The sequence below is a fragment of the Myotis davidii genome, unplaced genomic scaffold (assembly GCF_000327345.1).
Source record: "Myotis davidii unplaced genomic scaffold, ASM32734v1 scaffold79, whole genome shotgun sequence".
In the NCBI taxonomy this organism is placed as follows: Eukaryota; Metazoa; Chordata; class Mammalia; order Chiroptera; family Vespertilionidae; genus Myotis; species Myotis davidii.
The window spans coordinates 727,344-747,377 of record NW_006294339.1 but is presented as its reverse complement, the minus strand read 5'-3'; the positions used below and the strand labels follow the sequence as shown (position 1 = coordinate 747,377).

General features: G+C 35.6%; 1 protein-coding gene across 14 annotated transcripts in view; it reads right to left on the bottom strand.

Annotated features, from left to right (window-relative positions):
- Window positions 1-20,034, bottom strand: part of OSBPL9 (oxysterol binding protein like 9) — a 132,785-nt gene that overhangs the window by 37,173 nt on the left and 75,578 nt on the right. For 4 of the 14 annotated variants that reach the window (XM_006768300.2, XM_006768301.2, XM_006768305.2 and 1 more), the window contains 4 exons: window positions 4,656-4,751; window positions 3,598-3,645; window positions 2,571-2,600; window positions 1,790-1,840 (listed from right to left, as the gene is read on the bottom strand). In XM_006768300.2, coding sequence (XP_006768363.1) covers window positions 1,790-1,840; window positions 2,571-2,600; window positions 3,598-3,645; window positions 4,656-4,751 — 225 coding nt within the window. Of the gene's footprint in view, window positions 1-1,789; window positions 1,841-2,570; window positions 2,601-3,597; window positions 3,646-4,655; window positions 4,752-6,982; window positions 7,085-9,572; window positions 9,657-19,533; window positions 19,848-20,034 lie in introns of those variants that run through there. The other 10 variants (XM_006768298.2, XM_006768299.2, XM_015566933.1 and 7 more) reach the window with 8 other exon arrangements.

The following is a 20,034-nucleotide window of genomic DNA, read 5'->3' as shown; positions in this document are numbered from 1 at the left end:
TTTCGGAGAGGAAGAAAGAGGGAGAGAGAGAGAAATATCAATGATGAGAGAGAATCATTGATTGGCTGCCTTCTGCATGCCCCATAACATGTTAAGCCCAGAACATGTGCCCTGACCACGGAATTGAACCATGACCTCTTGGTTCTTAGGTCGACACTCAACCACAGAGCTACACAGGCAGGGCTCACTTAATCTTGATGAAGAGCTGGTCAAGTCCCCAACTGTAGGAACCTCCCAGATTATCTCTGCTTTGCTCTCTCCTCCTGCCCCTCACTTCCTCTGCAGTTCCCTATGAGTGGTCACTAGCCGTCTCTATTGGTATAAAGAAAGAAATAAGTCTTCTGAGTTAACATAGCCCACCTGAAAATCCCACTAAACGAGTGGTGCCCAGGCTTTGCTGCATAGCAAAATCTTCCAGAAATTTTAAATTCCCAATGCCCAGGTGACATCCCATACCAATGATAACAGAATATGAGAGCAGGGGAGCCAGGTATCAGAACTGTTAAAGGTGCCCAGGGTGATTCCAATGGGCAGCAAAAAGTTTGGAAACCAATGCACTAATAATCATTTAGAATTTCTAAGATGAAAGAACCAAAACTGGTAGGAGCTTAAACTTCTACCCATAGAATGTTGCCTCTAAGTAGCTAATAATAAACTGACCCAGAACAATAAAAGTATCAAATCAGCTATCTTCTTATATCCCTTTAGGATCTCAGATGGTAATATTTCAAACTAGCTGATTCCAACATTTTATTATCCTACTAGAATAGTCCTCCAAAGTGGCTATATCAATTTATATTTCCATTAGTATTAGATGGAAGTTCTCCCATTTTTACCAACATGTGACAATGTCATTTAAAATTTTATGCCCTCCTAAAATTATTTACCAGACACTTATTTAGGACTTGTTGTATACCTGCTATAAGAGCATTACAAATGCTAATTCATTTAAGTCTCACACCATCAGTAAGGGTACAGGTACTATTATTATCCACATTTTATAAAGGAGACCAAAGTACAGAGAGGATGAATAAACTTGCTCACATGGTGAAGCAAGGATTCAAACCCAGACAGTCTCGCTCCAGAATCCATGCACCAAAAGATAATATAATGCTGCCTCTCATTATTATTTAAAAACCCCATATCTTAATCAGTTTAATCAGATTTACCCAGATTAATTCATAAGGGACAACAGAAATGTGGCTAAACAAAAAAAAAAAATCACACATATAGTAAAAAAACTAAACCATGTAACAATGAAAAATTATGTATTAGAAAAATTCATTCAAAATTCACAATTATTTATCAGGCCCCCAATAAGTGGCAGTCAACTGTTCTAGGCACTGGAGTGGCATTATGGATAATACAGTGGTAGTATAGACAATAATTCAAAGTATATTTTATTTCATGAATACAGAACAGCAATTTTAAATAGTGGTTCATTAACGTAGTTTAGTACCAGAAAGAAATCTGTAACACAATTTTTAAAAATATATCTTGATTATACTCTTCATTATAAATGAGAAAAAGACATCTACTGAAATTTAATTCCTTTTCTTGTTAAGAAAAACATTTCTGTTGAAGGTTTTGGAAACTATGTCCTCATTTCAAGCAGGCACATGCTGATAGGTAACATCCAAACACAATAGTAGTTAAACAGTACCAGGAACACCACAATACAATTTACTGGAGAAAGGTACACATTTTAGAACTGAGGTTTTGGCTTTTAAGAAAAATATAATTATTAAATATCATTAAAACAAAGTAATCAAAAGTAAAATTTACTTACTTTAGCAATCTGCAGCAACACAATGCAGTGTTTAATTGATTCTACCATGCTCTATAAAAACAAAACACTAATTTTAGGTTCTTGCCCTGGATAAAATGGTCATATGGTGTTAAAGCTCAATACATAAAAATGAGTTCAAATATACAGGGTTTAGGTCTATACTACAAAAGAAACACCCTCTCTAGATATCCAGTGGGTTTTAATATGTGAGTGTCAAATGAAGTTATTATTAGCAATTCTACGAATTGTTAAGGAATGCCAAAAAATGTTAATCTAGACTGAATAATATCTAAATGATCTTCAACAGCTGGCAACCCACCATAAATTTCTACAACATCCATTCAAGACTTTTATGGAATTATGGAGAGTAAAGGATCCTATCAAAATATTGGTGAGCGTGGGATACTATTTTGCCTGTTTTTAAATGCAGCCCATTAGTAGCCCATTATATAATGTCAGAAAACCAGGACATTAGAAAACTTGAATTACAATATATTTTAATTTATAAAAGAGAAAACACGCTGTGGATAGATGACACCTTTTATCCAAGGATCTCAAATAGACAAGACCAGAAAAAGATAAAATGGCACACAAAGTCAATTTCAATTAGAGGAATTATTCATTTAAATTCCTTTAGAAAACAATACAGTTATTAAAATACCCTTGTAAAATCTCATAAAATTAAATTGCCCTTATTAATAATAGGGGCAGCTTAACATACAAATAACATTTTAAAGTACTTTCTAACACAAAGGCAGAATTTATGAAACATATAACTTACATTTGTTGTCTCTTTGAGAGTTTCAATCTTCTGTGAAAAATAATAAGTTTAAACAGAAATCATCAGAAGCACAAAGAGGTATTATTGTTTTTTACTGGTTAGTCATTTAAAGAATTTTACCAAAATGTACTCATTACTCTGAGTGCAAGCAGGCTGGGAAGGGAGTACTTTTGGTTATACTTCATGTCTTTATTTATTTTAATTTAAATCAAATATTTAGATTAAAAATTCAGACATTTTATGAATTATATCCTCAAATAAAAATTCATGTGATTCCATTAATAACTTGTAAAAACAATATAAAACATTTTTATTCCTTACCTAAAATAAGTTTTTTCTATAGATTCACTTTGTGATTGTAAAATACTAATTTTAGAATCACTTTAAACTGTGCTAAGTTGTTTAAAAATGACATGGTACTAAATTCAAAAACTATGACTGGAAGGTGAGTTAAACATGAAATGCTACTATAACCAAGTGTAAAAGAGCCAAATGCAAGACTATGGTCAACAGAAGTGGAAAAAATAAAGTTGCATTAGGAAAATTAGTCATAGATAGAAAAAAAATGTAAATTAAAAAAAGAAAATAATATTCAAACTATAAAGTAGCTGTCAGAAATTCAAGGGAGGACAGTGGCAGAATTCAGAACTAAAATTAAAGCAACACTTGTTTTGTTTACTCATGTGTGGCTTGTTTATTCTGAAAATTCTTACAGGTTGGTTTATTAATTTGAAATGATAATGTGTAAATTTAATAACTTTCTACCTTCAACGCGATACCTGAAAAGGAAAAAACTTACTCCTAGGAAGATGGTACTTATAAAAAGGGTATCATATTAAAATTTTGTGCATTGCCCTTTTGTTTAGTTATGAAACCATAACAAAAATTCACCACAAAACTCCCCTTGAAGTCTATGTGGCAGTAGTATTATAATAAGTCAATAACAGTCAATAACATTGAGGTCCTTCTGTTATTTCTCCAAAAGGCTCTTCAATTTAAAAAAATTTAAGTCAAACCATGAAGTTACCTTTCTCTGTTCATCATCTTTGCAGTTTTGAAGTTTGTCATCAAAAAGCTACAGGATTAAAAAAAATGATTATTGAGTCACGCCACATTACTACATTGTGCACATTTACTAAACATAGAAAAGCAAAGTTTAGTTCTTACGCACACTTCTCCCGGGGATGATTTATATGTATGTTCAAGATAACGTATATTTTTTTTCAAGGCATTGTACCAAGTCAAATTCTATTGAATTATTTTAAATGGTCAGGAATAATTACACTGGTGAGATCACAAGTAAAACATGTGACTTTTAAGAGCTTAAAATAGTAATTCAAACCTAAGTTTTTTCTACTTTGTCATTTAAGTTTATCAACATCCCTTTTTTCTTCCCAGAACCTATGGTTGTAATTAATTTTAAAGTCGAAACTGAAGAAGACTATTTCAATAATAAAGGAAGTAGAGAATCACCTCTCCCAATCCCCAAGTCCCCAAATGAAAAAAGCAAGGCCTACCCTAGCAGGTTTGGCTCAATGGATAGAGAGTCAGTCTGTGGATGGAAAGGTCCCAAGTTCCATTCCGGTCAAGGGCACATGCCTGCATTGCAGGCTCAATCTCTAGCCCTGGTTGGGGCACGTGCAGGAAGCAACCAATCGATGTTTCTCTCTCTCCATCTCTCCCCCATATACCTCAGGTGAGGATTTAAAAAAAAAAAAAAAAAAAGCAAGGCCTTAGAAATAGAGCCACTTAAAGTTCACCACTTTCATAGAATTTTTAAACAGAATGTGAAGCTAATCTTGTCTTGCTTTCTTCTAATTATGTCTAGATATTTACCTTTTTATATTTACCTTTTTAATGACCAAAAAAGTACATTATGTACATATACTATTTATCAATATTATTATAGATAAAGATCTTTGAAATTAAGTCACCAAAATCTTTTAATAAATCAGCTTTAAAAATTAGTGAAGAACCACAAAAGGGTTGTAAATTAATATCAAATCAGTAACTGTTTTTACTCAAAATCAAGCTCAATAACATTTGCTACTTTATATAAATTCAATATATAAACAAATGCCATACCTTTAATTGTTCTATCAAGATTTGCAGGTAAGCATCAGCCTCTGTAAGTTTCTTATCAAAGTCTTGGACACTAGGAACAAATCCTGAATCCAGACCCTAGAGAAAAAGAAAATTTACAATAAATCTAGCAATACCCAAGCAACACTTAATAGTACAAAAGATACTTCATCATTCACACATGGCATTATAATTTTTAAAATAAATACAGTACTTTTACAAAAATAAGAGGTCTGTTTAAATTATTTAAATTCTCCAAGGACGATGGCACATCAATCTCCTCATGAACTTCTAGCACTATTCCCTTGTCATCAATTAACACGTGCTGGTTCTCAAATTTGGATTCACCTTGCTATTCAGAATCACTTTCTTTTCTCCCAAAAAGCCCCATAAAAGCTCCCAGTCACCTCCAGACCAACAGTAATTCAGCTAAAGGAACATACACAAAACAACCTACATTACCTATTTTCCCTCTACTTTTTGTTCAGTCCATCCCTCCAGTCCTTTAATTTTAACTTCATATTCTTACTACTTAGTTCTCCAGTTCCTTAACCCACCTCATTAGCTGTTTTCCTCCTCCTCCCTTATTAAAAGAAAAAAATAATAACCTAAGAATTCTTACTTTGTCTAAGAAGAGTACTGTAAGTGAAACTGACAACACTTCTGTCTTAATCAAGTTCCCTCCTCACTTTCCCCCTTGGCATAAACACTACACTCTGGACAAGGCGTAAATGTTTACTTATTTAGAAGACCACTTATTTCTCAGTTTAATGTCTGGCATTTGCATGTCCTACTTTTTGTACCCTAAAATTTATAAGTTCCAAGAGCATGGGATTCCTATTTTTTAACTCTACTTACTCAAAAGAAACTTTTGAGTTCTTAATCATCTCTTACATGAAAAACACATCAATCCTGGGTGTAAAAGACAAAACGTTGGAGACTGAACAAGACTATTAGCTTGCCATATTTGCATGCTCAGATGTCATGCAGTTAAACTGGGAAATAAGGGTCTGGAACTACTAATGTCACATTCCCACCTAGCCACAGAACTCTGTAAATGGGTGAAAAATAGTAGTTCAACATACTATATACTTGACTCTCACTTGTCCTATCTTCCCCGCCTTTGGCCAACATATACTCATCATTTTCACATTCCCCATTTTGGTAAACTGAGGTCAGAATTCACTTTTTATTACACTAATTCCTCATCTTTGTGTAATACCTTAAACGTGACTGAAGCACTTCCACAGCCCTTATCTTAAACACCAGATTGAGATGGTATAGTATTATGGAAACACCAATGGGTTGGCAAACCTGGTTTCTAATTGCAGCTCAGTTACTAGCAGATATTGTGTCTCTCTAAGCCCCTCTTTTCTTACTTAACAAAATACAGGCGTCCTCTCCTACTAATATTAATGTGGCAGCTACTACCTCTACTAAGAACATATAGTTACTAACACTATCAATTACTACTATTAGTATTGTTGCTCTTCCTAAACTAAAATTTAAATTCTGAATCAAAACAATAAAAACGTAAGTCCTGTTTAGACCATGAGAAAATCAATGCATTCCTTTTTCAAATTCAAAGGCAATAAACTGCCTACATTTTTACATGTTTGTAAAGAAACTGCTTGAAATTAGTATTGGAAAACCTCTTCCCAATGTGAGATGTCACGTATAAAAATAAAATATAAGAAAAAAATCATAAAACTATGTATGCCAAACCCACATATATTTATAAAAGTGTGGCTAAATAGCTTCATTTTAAAAGATAACTCAAAAAACTTCCTATTAGAAACATTTATGATGTGCAGTAGGATAATAACAGATGTAGAAAGGAAGGATAAATCCGTCACATTTCAGAGTTACTATTGTACTATTCTTAGAAAGGAGTAATTTATTTCCACATTACTATACCTCTCCCTCCCCACACCTCCAAAAAAAAATAGAAGGACTGCTTGGCTTGGTTTATGTTTTGTTTAAAAAAGCAATATAATATTATAAATAATTTAATTATAAAACGCAGTTAAGTCAGCTAAATACATTGTTCTTACTAAATATCAAAAAGGTCAATGGCACATTCAAAAATGAATAAAAGGTGAAGCATCTTGGAAAGAGAGAAAGTGATTTCTAAAGAATTTTCCCTCTTCTGAATCCACTTAGAACTACCATTGTAAAATCTAATTAACCTACGCTTTTGAACAATCCTTATCCACTAAAAGTCTCTATCAATACATAGAAACAAATTAGATTTAAATTACTGGGATTTAAACCCACATGAATTAAGTCTTCAACTACCTCAGAACCCTTTAATCATATGAACTTCACACTTTGGCTCTTTTCTCAGTCCTGCCTCTAGTCTTCCACAACATTCCTATACCGTTAGAATAAACTCCACATGGCACAACATCCAAGTCAAAGATCTACTCAGCAACCCATCTTTCTGTATGAAAGGTATGACAGAAAGTTTATTACAACAGTTATTAGTTTAAAATCCCAGAACTGGCCTAAACTCCCCTGCACAGTCATCCATAAATCTTTGGTGTACCTTAAAAACAAAATCTACATATACAGTTGCCCATCTGCAATCAATAAAATAACATTTACAAATTTATCAGTAACACAGACAAGGAATTGATAGTAATTTTCTCAAATCTAGAAAAATGCACTTTTCACTATAAATTGACTTACAGTACATAGAATCAAAGCCACCTAATCCAACCTTCCACTCATAGAAGTGACTTATAATATCTTTGAAAGTCATTTAATCTTTGCTTGAGTATCTAAAGACAAGGAACTTATTACTGCCTAACAAACTTTTTCATAAGAATTCCCTAAAGTCATTAACTATTCATCTTTCGATTCAACATTTACAATGTAAGATACAACACTTATTTATATCCTCTTTAATGGAGTTTTGTTTTAAAACCGATCATAAAAAACAGAATATGGTCCTTTACTATGTTAAGGTTGGTCTGTCTTTGAAAATAACTTAGAACATGGCAGACCCTTTAAGACTTCATATTTCAAATGAATTAAACAACCTATATTTTAAATAAATCTCAATCTGCAGATTGAGAATCAAGCAGATGTACTTTCTAGTACTCTATTCACATTATCTAACATCTATCACATTTTATCATAATTAAATATTTAAATAATTGACTTATCAAAAAGATAAGCTCCATAAGAGCGGGAACTGTGCCATTCAACATTATACCCTCCAGAACTAGCTCAGTGTTGAATGACTGTTGTGGCACTGACTACAGCCATGTGGCAACTGCTGGTGCCATGGGACCCATATCTCCTTCATGACCTCTCCTTAGCCTTTCTGTTCTTGCTCCCCTTCCCTTTTCAAACTTCCTCCCTCTCTTCTCCATATCTTTTTTTTCTTCTCATTTGTCTATGTCCTTCAGTACTGACTAAAGTGGTTCTGTAGCACTTCTGGCACTTGGGACCCAAGATGTTGCCGCTCCCCAATTTATCATAATGATGAACCATAGTTCTGTCTTGATTTCTGTCTGAATTCATTTACAGTTTAAATTACATACAACCATTATAGATAATTAAAGATGAAATGTCCTGTGATGTAAAAGAAGTTAAATTAGAAAAACTGCAATAGAAATCAAATCTAAATCTAAGCATTAAATGAGAACTCTATGCAAACAAAAAATATTACTTATGTATAGTAATTCTTAAAAAATAGACTATTTGTAAGAATACTTGGCTAATAAAGAAACCTAAAATACATATATATAAAGTCAAGAAGAGTAATATATGATTTTTTATCAGGATTCATGTAATTAACTTAAAATATTACACAGAGGCACACATCTGGCCCAACTGAAGAGAAATTTTAAAAATAATATCAAGACTAGTAGAAGAATATCATACGGCCTCAAAGCTGTATAAAAGTACTCCCTATTATCTTTCTAATACTTATGGTGAGCAGTATCACTTTTCTCAGAAGACACTTCTCAAAGCTAACAAATGTCGGCAAACTTAAATGAATTTCTATTGATGACTTGGAACATTAAACACTATTTATACTTTATACATACTCATAACTGAATACATCACCCCCATTAAAAAAAGAAGGGTATTGAAAGGTATGTCCTTAAAACTGAAGTACATATTAATTGTAGCTGCTTTGGGGAGACTCTCTTATTAAAACTAAAACAGTACAGGAGGCAATTTTTGAGATAAAGTAAGAACTGTTAATGTAATTCCTAATGACGGAGGAAGAGTAATGAACAGTGGAGGGACAGGTGAAAAAAGGTGGTTTAAGGTCTTCTGAGGTCAGAATCAGGAAATTAGAAACTTATAGGTAATTTGAGGAACTGAGAATAGCACAAGGAGAAGGGCTATAGCTGAATAATAACATTATAAAAAAAGAAATTCACAAATGAGTAATTACTTTCACATATCAAATCTTATTTCACAGCAAAACTAAGGACTAAGTACCCTGGCTATATCCAGTGCTTTCTCTTATACAGGACAAAACTGTTATTCAGTAAAAATATCTTGCAAAAAGAGAAAACAAAAATATATTAGAAATAGAGACAATATTCCATGTCAGTTTCATAGAAAAGTTCAGCATAACACAGAATTATCAGTAAAACTGTAAAAGGAAATAACAGCTTAAAATTTTAACAAAGGAAAAACACTCCCCTCCCTTCCCCCAATAAAAATAAGTCTCCCAGTGAAAAATAAATGTCATGAATCCAGACAAAAGCAGATGATTGTTAAAAATTAGCAAAGCACAAAGCATATAATTAAAATAATGAAAACTTTGCAGAAATGTTGTTTTGATTAAAATATGAGAGTATTTGGAAAGTTAATGTTCACAATTAGCAATTTCAGGTGACATGCATCACAGATACACTTTCATCCAATGAAAGAAGTATAGCATATACTTACAATTGAATCACTTACAATTATTTTTGAAAATTCAAGAACTGGAGAGATACCAGAAGACTGGAAAAAAGCAAGTGTGGTACTGATCTTCCATAAAGGTAAGGAAAAAAGAGAATAGAAAGTTACCATGCTGTGAGTCTGACATCAATAATTAAGTAAAGGAATAATAAGAGAAAAATCTGTAATTATACAGAGGAAAAGTAGATACATGAACAGCAAATGGCAAAAAAAAAAAAGAATGCCAAACTTAATGGCTTTCTGTTCCTTAGAAATTTGCTAACAAATTAAGTTTTTTTGAGGAAAGACACCATTTTGTCTTCTTACCAAATGATTTAGAATCTGGCTTAATGATGAAAAAAAGCATATTAAAGAAACCAGAAATAGTAATAAAACCATGATTCTATGTGGAGAATGCTAATCTGTAATTTCCTTAGATTGAAAATTTAGAAACATTTACAATCCCTGATGTTTGTTGTTTATCCACTTCAGCTAAGGAAAGAACAGGATTTAGGTATAGAGAAGTTCTAAGAGTAAGAATTGCTCCCTATTTTTAATCCTAAACAATACCCAGCTATTAATTCATTTGGAGTTGAGATTATCAATTTTAAAATGTCTATAAAATTGAGGCTATTATTAAATTCCTCCACTGTATCTTCAGGAAGATATTTTCCACTTAAATCAATGTTCTGATAAGCTAAGGCTCCAAATTAATAGCTTCATTTTTATGAACGTGGAAGCTATAGCTTTCTTAACAACAACTGCTAGGTACCCCAAGAATGGCCTAAAAGTAGGGTCTTTTTTCATAGTTCTGATTCTCTATAGATGCATAATAGATATTAAAATATTTTTCAGGCCCTAGCCGATTTGGCTCAGTGAACAGAGCACCGACTTGTGGCCCAAAGGGTCCTAGGTTCGATTCAGGTCAAGGGCATGTTTGCAGGCTCCTCCCCAGCCCAGGCACTGGTTGGGCTCATGCAGGAGGCAACCAACTGGTGTGTTTCTCTCACATCGATGTTTCTCTCTGTCTTTACCTCTCTCTTCCACTCTCCCTAAAAATAAATGGGAAAATATCCTCTGGCTAGGATTAACAAAAAATAGAAAGAAAAAGAAAGAAAAAAATAACTTTTTTTCAGGATATTAAGTTTTCTGCTATATGCTGTACATGTTTTCTCACTTCGTTATCACAAAGCCGTAAGACAGATAGTAAGGTAGTGCTTACCTAACTCATGCAGCTGGGATTATTTTTTTTAATTGAGATTTCAACCTAGTCTTTGGATTTCAAATCCATTACACTTTTCCATTAAGTCACAATGATACTTGAAAAGAATTCATAGCATAAGAGCATTAAAATGTAATCTAAAAATTGCCTGAAGGAGCCCTGACTGGTTTTGCTCAATAGTTACAGCGTCAACCCTTGGACCAAAGGGTCATGGGTTCGATTCCAGACAAGGGCACATACCTCAGTTGCAGGGATGGGGGTGCATGTGGGAGGCAACCAAGAGATGTTTCTCTTACTTCCATATTACTCTCTCTCCCCCTCCTCCCTCCCTCCCACTCTCTCTAAAAATCAATGGAAAAAATATCCTTGGGTGATGATTAAGAAAAAAAATGTTGCCCAAAGGAGCTTGATATAGTGAAAATGAGCATAAGCTTTAAGGTTAAGACTGATGTAGTTTTAAATCCTGAATCTTTAGCTTCCTAACCAATTAACCTGTATAATCAGGTGAAGTTACTTTCTCCACCTCCACTTCCTCCACTCAAGGTTGTTGGAAAGATAAAATGAGAGAATATGTGTAAAGTAACACAACAGTAGGTGTTCTACTTCCTCTTCATAATTTGGAATGGTAAATAACCAAGATTCACCACTGCATCCCAGGCCTTACAGTGGTACCTAACACAGAGAAGTAAAAACTCAATGAATATTTGATGGATAAAAATAAAATGGACGAATAACTAAATAATACCATAAAAATATGCAACTTTAATAGAGATCTAATCAAGAAAAGGATATAAATTGTATTTAATAGTCCTTTAAAAAAATGAACAGTAAGTTAACTTTGAAGAAGAAAATAGTAATCAAAAAGGTATGAACAACAGACAAAACAGTGATAAAATACAGTCTTGGACACACACAAAAAATTCCATATGAGATGTTCAGAAAAGTATTGGGTATTATGCCTGAATCAGAAAAGGTAAATAGCACTGAATTATTACCTTGGTAACAGAGGCAAATGATATTAAGAAAGCCTTTTCTCATAAAATAATCTGATTTTTGAAAATACATTAGTTCTTCGAAAAGCAGAATCACTTTTATCTTTTTTACAGAGAAAATAGCTTATGCATTATATGCACAACAATTAATATGCATAACATTGAGTTTCTGTTTAAAAAATACCACAAAACAAATCTGAATTGCTCATATAGTTAGGACAAAAAGGACTGCTTTGCCAAAGAAGAATGAGTTACAGACTCCATTGCCAAAATTCATGCACTTTAATCACAACTTTCTGCACAATTGCTTATTCTTTATGATCTCTTTATCTAACACTGACACCATTCTGTGACTTATAGAACAAACCACTAATATTGATTCCATAAAGTGATTTGGTGACTCACCCACACAAAAAAGGTTTGTAATTAGTACCATCTTACTCTATTTAAATCACTGATAACTTGTCCATCCAAAAGTCTCCCCAAATTTATTTAATAAAGCCATATAAAAAGTTAGTCAAAACTATATAAAACAAAAACTTGCAGTTTATAAATAAGATGACCAAATATCCTAGTTTGTATGAAATAGTCCCTGTTTCTGCCTGTTGTCTCAGCAAAATTATTAGCAACCTCCTTACTCTAAAAAGTGCCCCAGTTTGACCAAGATATTATTAAGGTTTCTCTCTATATAATGTATGTAATTAGCATTTTAGAGATATAAAGGTCTAGAAAGCATATAAACTGCTTAAGAGGTTTCAGGAAGTAGCAAATTACTTTAAACATAAGTTTATAGACTCTGAATGTACAAAGCAAACAACAGAAACAAAAGAGACACCTGAATTCAAGTCAATTATTATTAACTTAGTCTTTACCTTATGCTAGGTAAGTGGAGACATGAGTAATAGAGAAGTTACATTTAAAAAAACTATTTTATTCACACAGACACACACTGAAATAAAACACATGAAACATATATATTACTCCTGGGGAGTGGGATTGAGGGAACGGGGGAACTTGAGACAGTTCTTTACTTTATACATTCATGTTGTCTGATGTTTTCATAAGTATGCATTTATTTTAATTCAAAAGCTTTATGTAAAAAATATTCTGAAACTGCACAGATGATATTTTTAAAATTTTGTTTAACTTTCAGCTTCCAAAATTATCTGCATTATTCTTTTAACATTATCTACAAATGCTAGTGTCTTAAGAAAGTAAATTTGGCAATGCTCAAGCTGCTCAGATCCACCTTTCCAAGCAAAATAAAATGTAGCATAATGAATTTATAACATCATTTATAGATAAAGCACAAACTAGCAAAAAAGCATTTAAAAATTAACCATCACCACTATACTAGAATAAATGCTGAGAATGATGGCCAGTAAAACAAAGCAGAATACCTAATTTTCTCCCCACATCCCTCCCGCTAATAACATGATCATGACTCAACATTCAAAAAGCAAATTGATAAAAAACAAAAATACCTCCTACATAATTCCCAACAAAGCACTGTCTGACCATGTGATATTGGCAATCAGTCAAAGCTTTTCTTTTCACACATTAGTTGGTCAGGCTAACAGGAATGTCTTAAAAGTCAGAGGGTAAGTCATTCCAGGATTTAAATGAGCTCTGACCAGCATGTCTTACCAGCATGAGATGGAAAAAATACATTATTTCCCTCTCCAACCTCAGACTACTGCCTATCATTCAGCTTAACAGCATTTTGGAAAGCAAAAAGTCTCAGTATTTATAGGGATCCACAAAAAAAACCCCAAATGTTTTAGGTAAGTTTCCTGAAAATTTGCTCTATGAATAACTAGAAGAAATTCACATTAAACACATAAATCCTTAAACTGAGTGTCTTAGTAGTTCAAGTTTGGAAATAACTGCAAAATTCTCATTCATAACATAATCCTTGTTGAAAATCTGATTATGTTTTAAAAAATAAAACCTCATATATTCCTCTAACAAAACTGGATCTCTCTGTATAGAAAAATATCATAGAGAAAAGTAACATCCAAGGGAGCAAATGATACAGTAATCAGACCAAGGAATACTCAGTCCTAAAAGGCTTTTATCTCACACAAACCAACCAAACAAAACAGCAAAAACAACCACCATGAAATAAAAAGAATAAATTCTATAACTGGTCTGGCATTTACCCTTTAAAAATTATATATGCCAAAACAGTTTTTATATATCTGACTTTAGCTTCCAGTAAATATCAAATGGAAGGAAACAGGTTCAGTTATTGCTAAAGCTGTTTAAAGTGTAATACAAATTACCCTGATTTATTTTGATAGATGTCAGAAATATATCAAGATGGTCTAAATTACGACCAGAATATATGCCCATGAATACAGGACTTATTTTGTTCTCTACTGTATCCCCCTGGCTAGTGCTTGGCTTGTAGCAAGTACTCAACAAAAATGTTAAAAGTGAATGAAATAAGGAATTCTGAAACGTGTTTACTTGTTGCCTTTTAAACAAAACGTAGTCAAAGTATAAGAAGTTCTTGCAGATCATAGAGTATTCATGAAAAAAATAACTTTAGTTATTAAAAATGCTTTATTTTATAAGTCTGGATCTGAATTTTTAAAGGCTAATTAAAAGTTTTTAAGAAAAAATGAAAAATTGAATAGGAGGCAAGGCATTATAAGACCCGGCAATGACAACTAACCTGTTCCTTTAAGAACACATTCTCTTGTGACAAATCTTATGAGCACTGCTTTACACATATTGCTCTGGGCTTAGAACTCAGCATTATAATGATTTATTCAGTGGGAATCTCTATGATTATGGTATCTTCTGGACAATCTGGGGAATGCCAAGATGAAATAGATATAGACCCTGCCCTAAGAAGTTTCAAATCTATCCTATCTAATAAAAGGGTAATATGCAAATTAACCATCACTCCATCACAAAAGATGGCAGCACCCATAGCGACAAGATGGCGGCACCCAGTCCTCTCAGCCCCACCAGAGTCCCCCAGTCCCAGGGGGATGGCCACTGAGAGCAGGCAGTGTGAGCGGCCTGGTGGAATGCTTGCTTCATCGCCACGCCCAGCTTGGGCCAGCCCCTGTCAGAGCGGACACGGACCGGGATGGGGGGCCGGCCACAGCCTCCGTGGCCAAGCGCAGGCCCAGAGAGACGGCAGGCCCGCCTCCCGTGGAAGCAGCGTGGCTCCCATGGAGGCGGCAGGCGGCCTACCAAGTGCAATATCACATGATGGGCTACTAGTTAGAGGAGATAAACATCTATCTACAAATAACTGATCCAAGCATGATAAAATAAGTGTTACGAGAAAGGTACTAAGAGATACCAAGGAGAATGTTAAAGGGGATGAGTTAGGTTTCACAGAGGTCATCTTTTTTGAATTCAGGATTTGGACAGAGATGGGGAGGGGGAAAGTATTGTAGCAGTGGGCCCCACTGGAAACAGCATAATGAGATGGGATGTCTGAACCTCTATTTAATGTGACTAGAGACATGAGGGTAGGGTTAAGGAAACTAAGAAGGCATGCTGAAGTACTTGGAAATTAGGAAAGGCAGGGAAGCCTTCATCATCCTAAACTGAAGGAAGAAGGAAGGGAACAATGTTAACCATGGACCAATCAAAGAAGGAGCTACTCAAAGGACACTCTAGTTGTAGGAAACAGCCACTGCTAGAAAAGCATCAAATCAGAAAAGGAGCAAGAAGATTAAATACCCGCAGAGTTTCTCTCTTCAATCTTCCGTTGTTGCTTCCCATCAGCTAACCCTAACCAGAAGCCAGAGGATAAAGGATGCCAGGTGACACAGGCTGTAAAGGTCAGCCTCCTGAAGCTGAGAGCAAAGAAAAGCAGAGAATGAATCTGCAGGAAAATGGAGAACAACCAGAAAAGGCAGGTATACTCCCAGACACAGGGCTAGAATAAGCACAAAGGGAGGCCGGAAAGCAGGATGATGCCAAAATGAGGAATAATATTCTCTTGGAGAAGTACAAGATGATATTTTTCAGATATAAATGCTGAAATTGAAATTAGCAGCTAACCTGGAAAAATTACTGGAGTCTGGGGAATAAAGCCAGCCATGGATGGAAAGCAACACCAGAGCAGCACCTTGGTTCTCTAAAAAAATAAAAGAGCAAGAATCATAGGGCCCTAGTCCTCGCTGTTCTGTTCTCTAATTGTGTGACCTTGGGCAAATCACTTGGCTTCTCTAAGTCTATTTCCTCCACCATAAAAACAGGTAGAGGTTGAATTAAAATTCCAAGATCTCTTCCAGTTTCAGGATTCTATGAAGTCAGTATCTCCAGGTAAACAAGGTTTGTAAATACCTCACCATATTGGAAAAACCTGGGGTCCACTTACTTTTTTTAAAAAGTTCATTTCATTTAAGTAAAGGCAATAAGAGCTTACAGGTTCCAACTGCAGCCAAGTCCTCCATGGTATGGCAAAAAATGTTAAAACAATAATAAACTCTATCACTTAGTGTAACCTTAAAACTGAGTGAGAAAGACTTAATGCAACCAGATTTTAAAACATAGCCTGGAATACAGAGAATGCAAAGAAACAACTGAGTAAGCAGAATACATAACTTGGTTCAATGGCACATTTTGGAAAAAATAAAGTCGCTAAGTCAATAGAGCAAAGAAGCAAAGTTCGTAATTATGTCTCCTAAAATAAATGAACTCCGATGTAGAAAGAACAAGTTTGGGTCAGTCTTTCTCCCTGCCCCGCCCTCTCTCACATGTGCAGGCACACACACTCAGCAACCACTATTATTCCTTCGTGATACAAATATTCATTGAATATCTGTTATGTGCCAGGTACGATCATCATTTCAAAGGACATCTTTAAGGACACTACAGATAATAGCAAATATAATTAATCATTACCTAATCTTCTGAAATAAACTCAAATTTCACCCCTTCCAATTAGTCTCCCCTACTTCTCTAGTTAGCAACAAACTCTTTTTCCTATGATACTATCACAGAATCAATTTGTGCCAGCACTGCTATTAGCATTCTTTCAACTATAGTAGAGGGCATATCAACTGCGGGGGTGGGCAGCTTAGCTGGGAATCTGCTCACCATTTATAACATAGTTTTTAAACATTTTCTCCAATCTTGTCTCTCAGGTGCCGCAGCCACTAGGGAGCTTGGTGACTTAGAAAACATCTTTTTTTATTTTTTTAAATATATTTTTATTGATTTCAGAGAAGAAGGGAGAGGAAGGGTGACTTAGGAAACATCTCTAACTTAAACGCATAAACCTAATTCCAGTACAACTGAGCTAAAGGTTTGCACACTGAGGAAATAAAGTCACATATTTTAATCATTTAAAAAGCACTGAGCGCTATGTGCCAAGCATTGGACTAAGGACAAAGGCCATGGGGATACAAAGAGGAATAAGGACCTCTGGTCCCTAGGAGATTGGAGTGTAAGTATCAGATATGTGAACAAAAAATGTAGAATGCAATCTAGTGAAGGATGTAATATGGAGATATGAATAAGTGCTGTTGGAGCACACAAAGGTCAAGAGTAATTCTAACTTGCTCTGCCTGATAAAAAACAAAGAAAAAGTAACACACAAGCTGTGTGTTAAAGGAAGAACTGGAGATTTTATCACTTGACAGAATTCTGTGCAATTATAATTCTAAGCAGAAGGGAAAGGCTATGAAAAGACAAAAGAGCTATGAAAGGCTTTGGCATGTTCTAAACAATTAACAGTTCACAGTGCTAGAGTAGATGTCTTGGGTAGAGTACCTGCAGCTGAGTCCAGACTCGAGAGAAAAAATTAGGACTAGGTTGAGAAAGGCCTTGAAGGACAGGCCACACAGCTGGACTTTGGCAAGAGAAACCCAAAACATTGTTAAGCACAGGAGTGACTCAGCTGGATATAATTTTGGATAAAGAGTATGGGGAGAGGGAGTCTAGTGACTTGAGAGACCAGTTAGGAGATTTGGCAAAAGTCTAGGTAAAAAAAAAAGTTTTGCTGAAGTCTAGGTGATAGATGATGAGGGCTTGAATTAAAGTATATCATATGGGGAAAAAAAGAGATCAAATCCAAGAGATATTAGTAAGGCAAGTTTAAAAGGATCTAGTGATGGACATGGAAAATAGCTTTAAATTGCCTGTGTGTAGTAGAACTTTTAGAAACAGATACTTGGCTTAGCTGTATTTTGAGCCTAAGAACTATTCCTTCAAATGTAATCTTTGTTTAAATATTTACTGAAAAATCTTCCTAAATATAATTTTAGGCTAAGTATATTAAATAATCATAAAAACTGTCTTCTTCTATAGAATCCCCATAAATATCAGTTAGTTTAGATACTAATAGAACTTGACATCTCTTCAGGGACATTCTAGAATTTGCTTTTTAGAATAAAAGTCTGATATCCTCTTTCTCAAGCAATAGACTGCAAACCACGCAACAGCCAGATTTTCCAATCAGCAGAATGTGTTAGTATCACAATGCTCTTTCCTGGCTAAACTAAATTTACATTGTACTAAATTCTCTGCTGGTCTTCATTTTAATTGTGGATAGCTAAGTGGTTAGATTATTACACCAAACACAATCTTTCACATTAAAAAAACAACAACACACACCATCCAGAACTTTAGAAATTTCAAAATGGATGTGACCATAACCTCTGCAGCCTAGTTTTCTTGAGGAACACTTGATCATGTCATCTCTGTGAAAACCAAACTCAAGACAGTCTGGAAACAGATCCAGCTTCTCTGTTACCTCTCATTTCCCATTTAAGCCTCTCAGACCAAAAATCTGATTTTCAGTGGTTTATATCTTCTCTGTGCTAGAAGAGGTAATATGGTATCTTTATTTCAGTTGTCTCTTGCTGGACTGCACAAAAAGTGAAAAAAAATTAAAATTAAGTAAAAGCAAATGAGAGATGTTAACACTATTCATTAAAGGGCTTTATCACCTACTCAGTTCAATACAGGCAACCTACTAAGAGATGGTGATTCACAGATAGCGGATGAGAATTTCCAAGTTAAAGTTCACTACAAAAGCTCTTAAAACTACAACTACTATTGTAAGATTCCTCCCAGTTTCTCCACCGAAATAAGGAAAATAATTACTTGATTTATTTTTAATTTCCTGCACAGCTAAAAGTAAACAATTTAACAAGCAAAACCACGTTACTTTAAATTAGCAAAAAGAAGGTCAATACATCTCACTGATTCATAGCAAAATAGAGTATGAACGCTGCAAAAAAAAATACATGATTCCAAACATGCTTCCTAATCTATTCATTATACTCAACTTTCCATAACTAAGCGGTGCTGAGAAGCTAAACCTAGCCCCATACAACTATTCCAAAGCTTTCAATATTTTTGCACAAGCTACCCCAAAACCATAAAACCACCTCCCTCCTCCCACACATATACAAATAACACCCATAATCATTACACAACCCAAAAACTGGGCCAGGTAAGAACACAATGCCAAAAATAAAACAACAACAGAAAATGGCCTGCAATTGGAGATTCTATTAATGGGCTACTGGTCAAATTAGGCTTCCACATGAAGAGAAAGCTTAATTCTTGTGTTTAAAATAAGTATCTTCAGACAGCGCTCCAAAGGAAAACAGAGTTCCAAAACATGAATCGAAAAAGAGAAGAGTCTCCAATCTGGTTTGGTGGCGAATGAGTCGGTGGAACAGGAGGCCCCGAGCCCCAGCCTCCACCTCCTGCGGGCGAGGAAGTGAGCTCCCGGGAAGAGGGGCCTGCACGCCCGCGTTCCACTCACCCCAGGGGGCGGCGGGGAGGAGGTAGGGAGAGGGCGACTGTCGCGCCCCCGGCCCGGGCAGACAGCAGGGACCCCGGGGACTCAGGGATGAGGGCCGGCCCCTCTCCCAGACCCTCGGGTCTACTCACTCCGCAACTGGCCAGCAAGAAAGCCATTCGCCAAGGCCCCCCGCCCTCTGTGCCTCCAAGGGAGGGAGCGGGGGCCGCTTCCGAGCACCCCTTCTGCTCCCCCCACGCGGCACGCAGGGCTGAGGCGCAGTCAGTGCGGCCAGGTCCAGCCGGCCCCCCGGGACACCTCTTCCCTTCTGCCCCGTCCCGCCCCGCTCGGCCTAGGGGCCGCCCCGATTGGCTGGGCCTGTCCGCTCCCGGCAAAGAGACCCCTGGCGATTGGCCATGGGTCACCTGCTGTAGGAGGTGAGAGGCTGACGATTGGTTGGGCCAATTTTGGGAGAGGTGGGAGGGCCGGCCACCGCGGGTGGGTACCCGGAGGAACCGGGCTTTC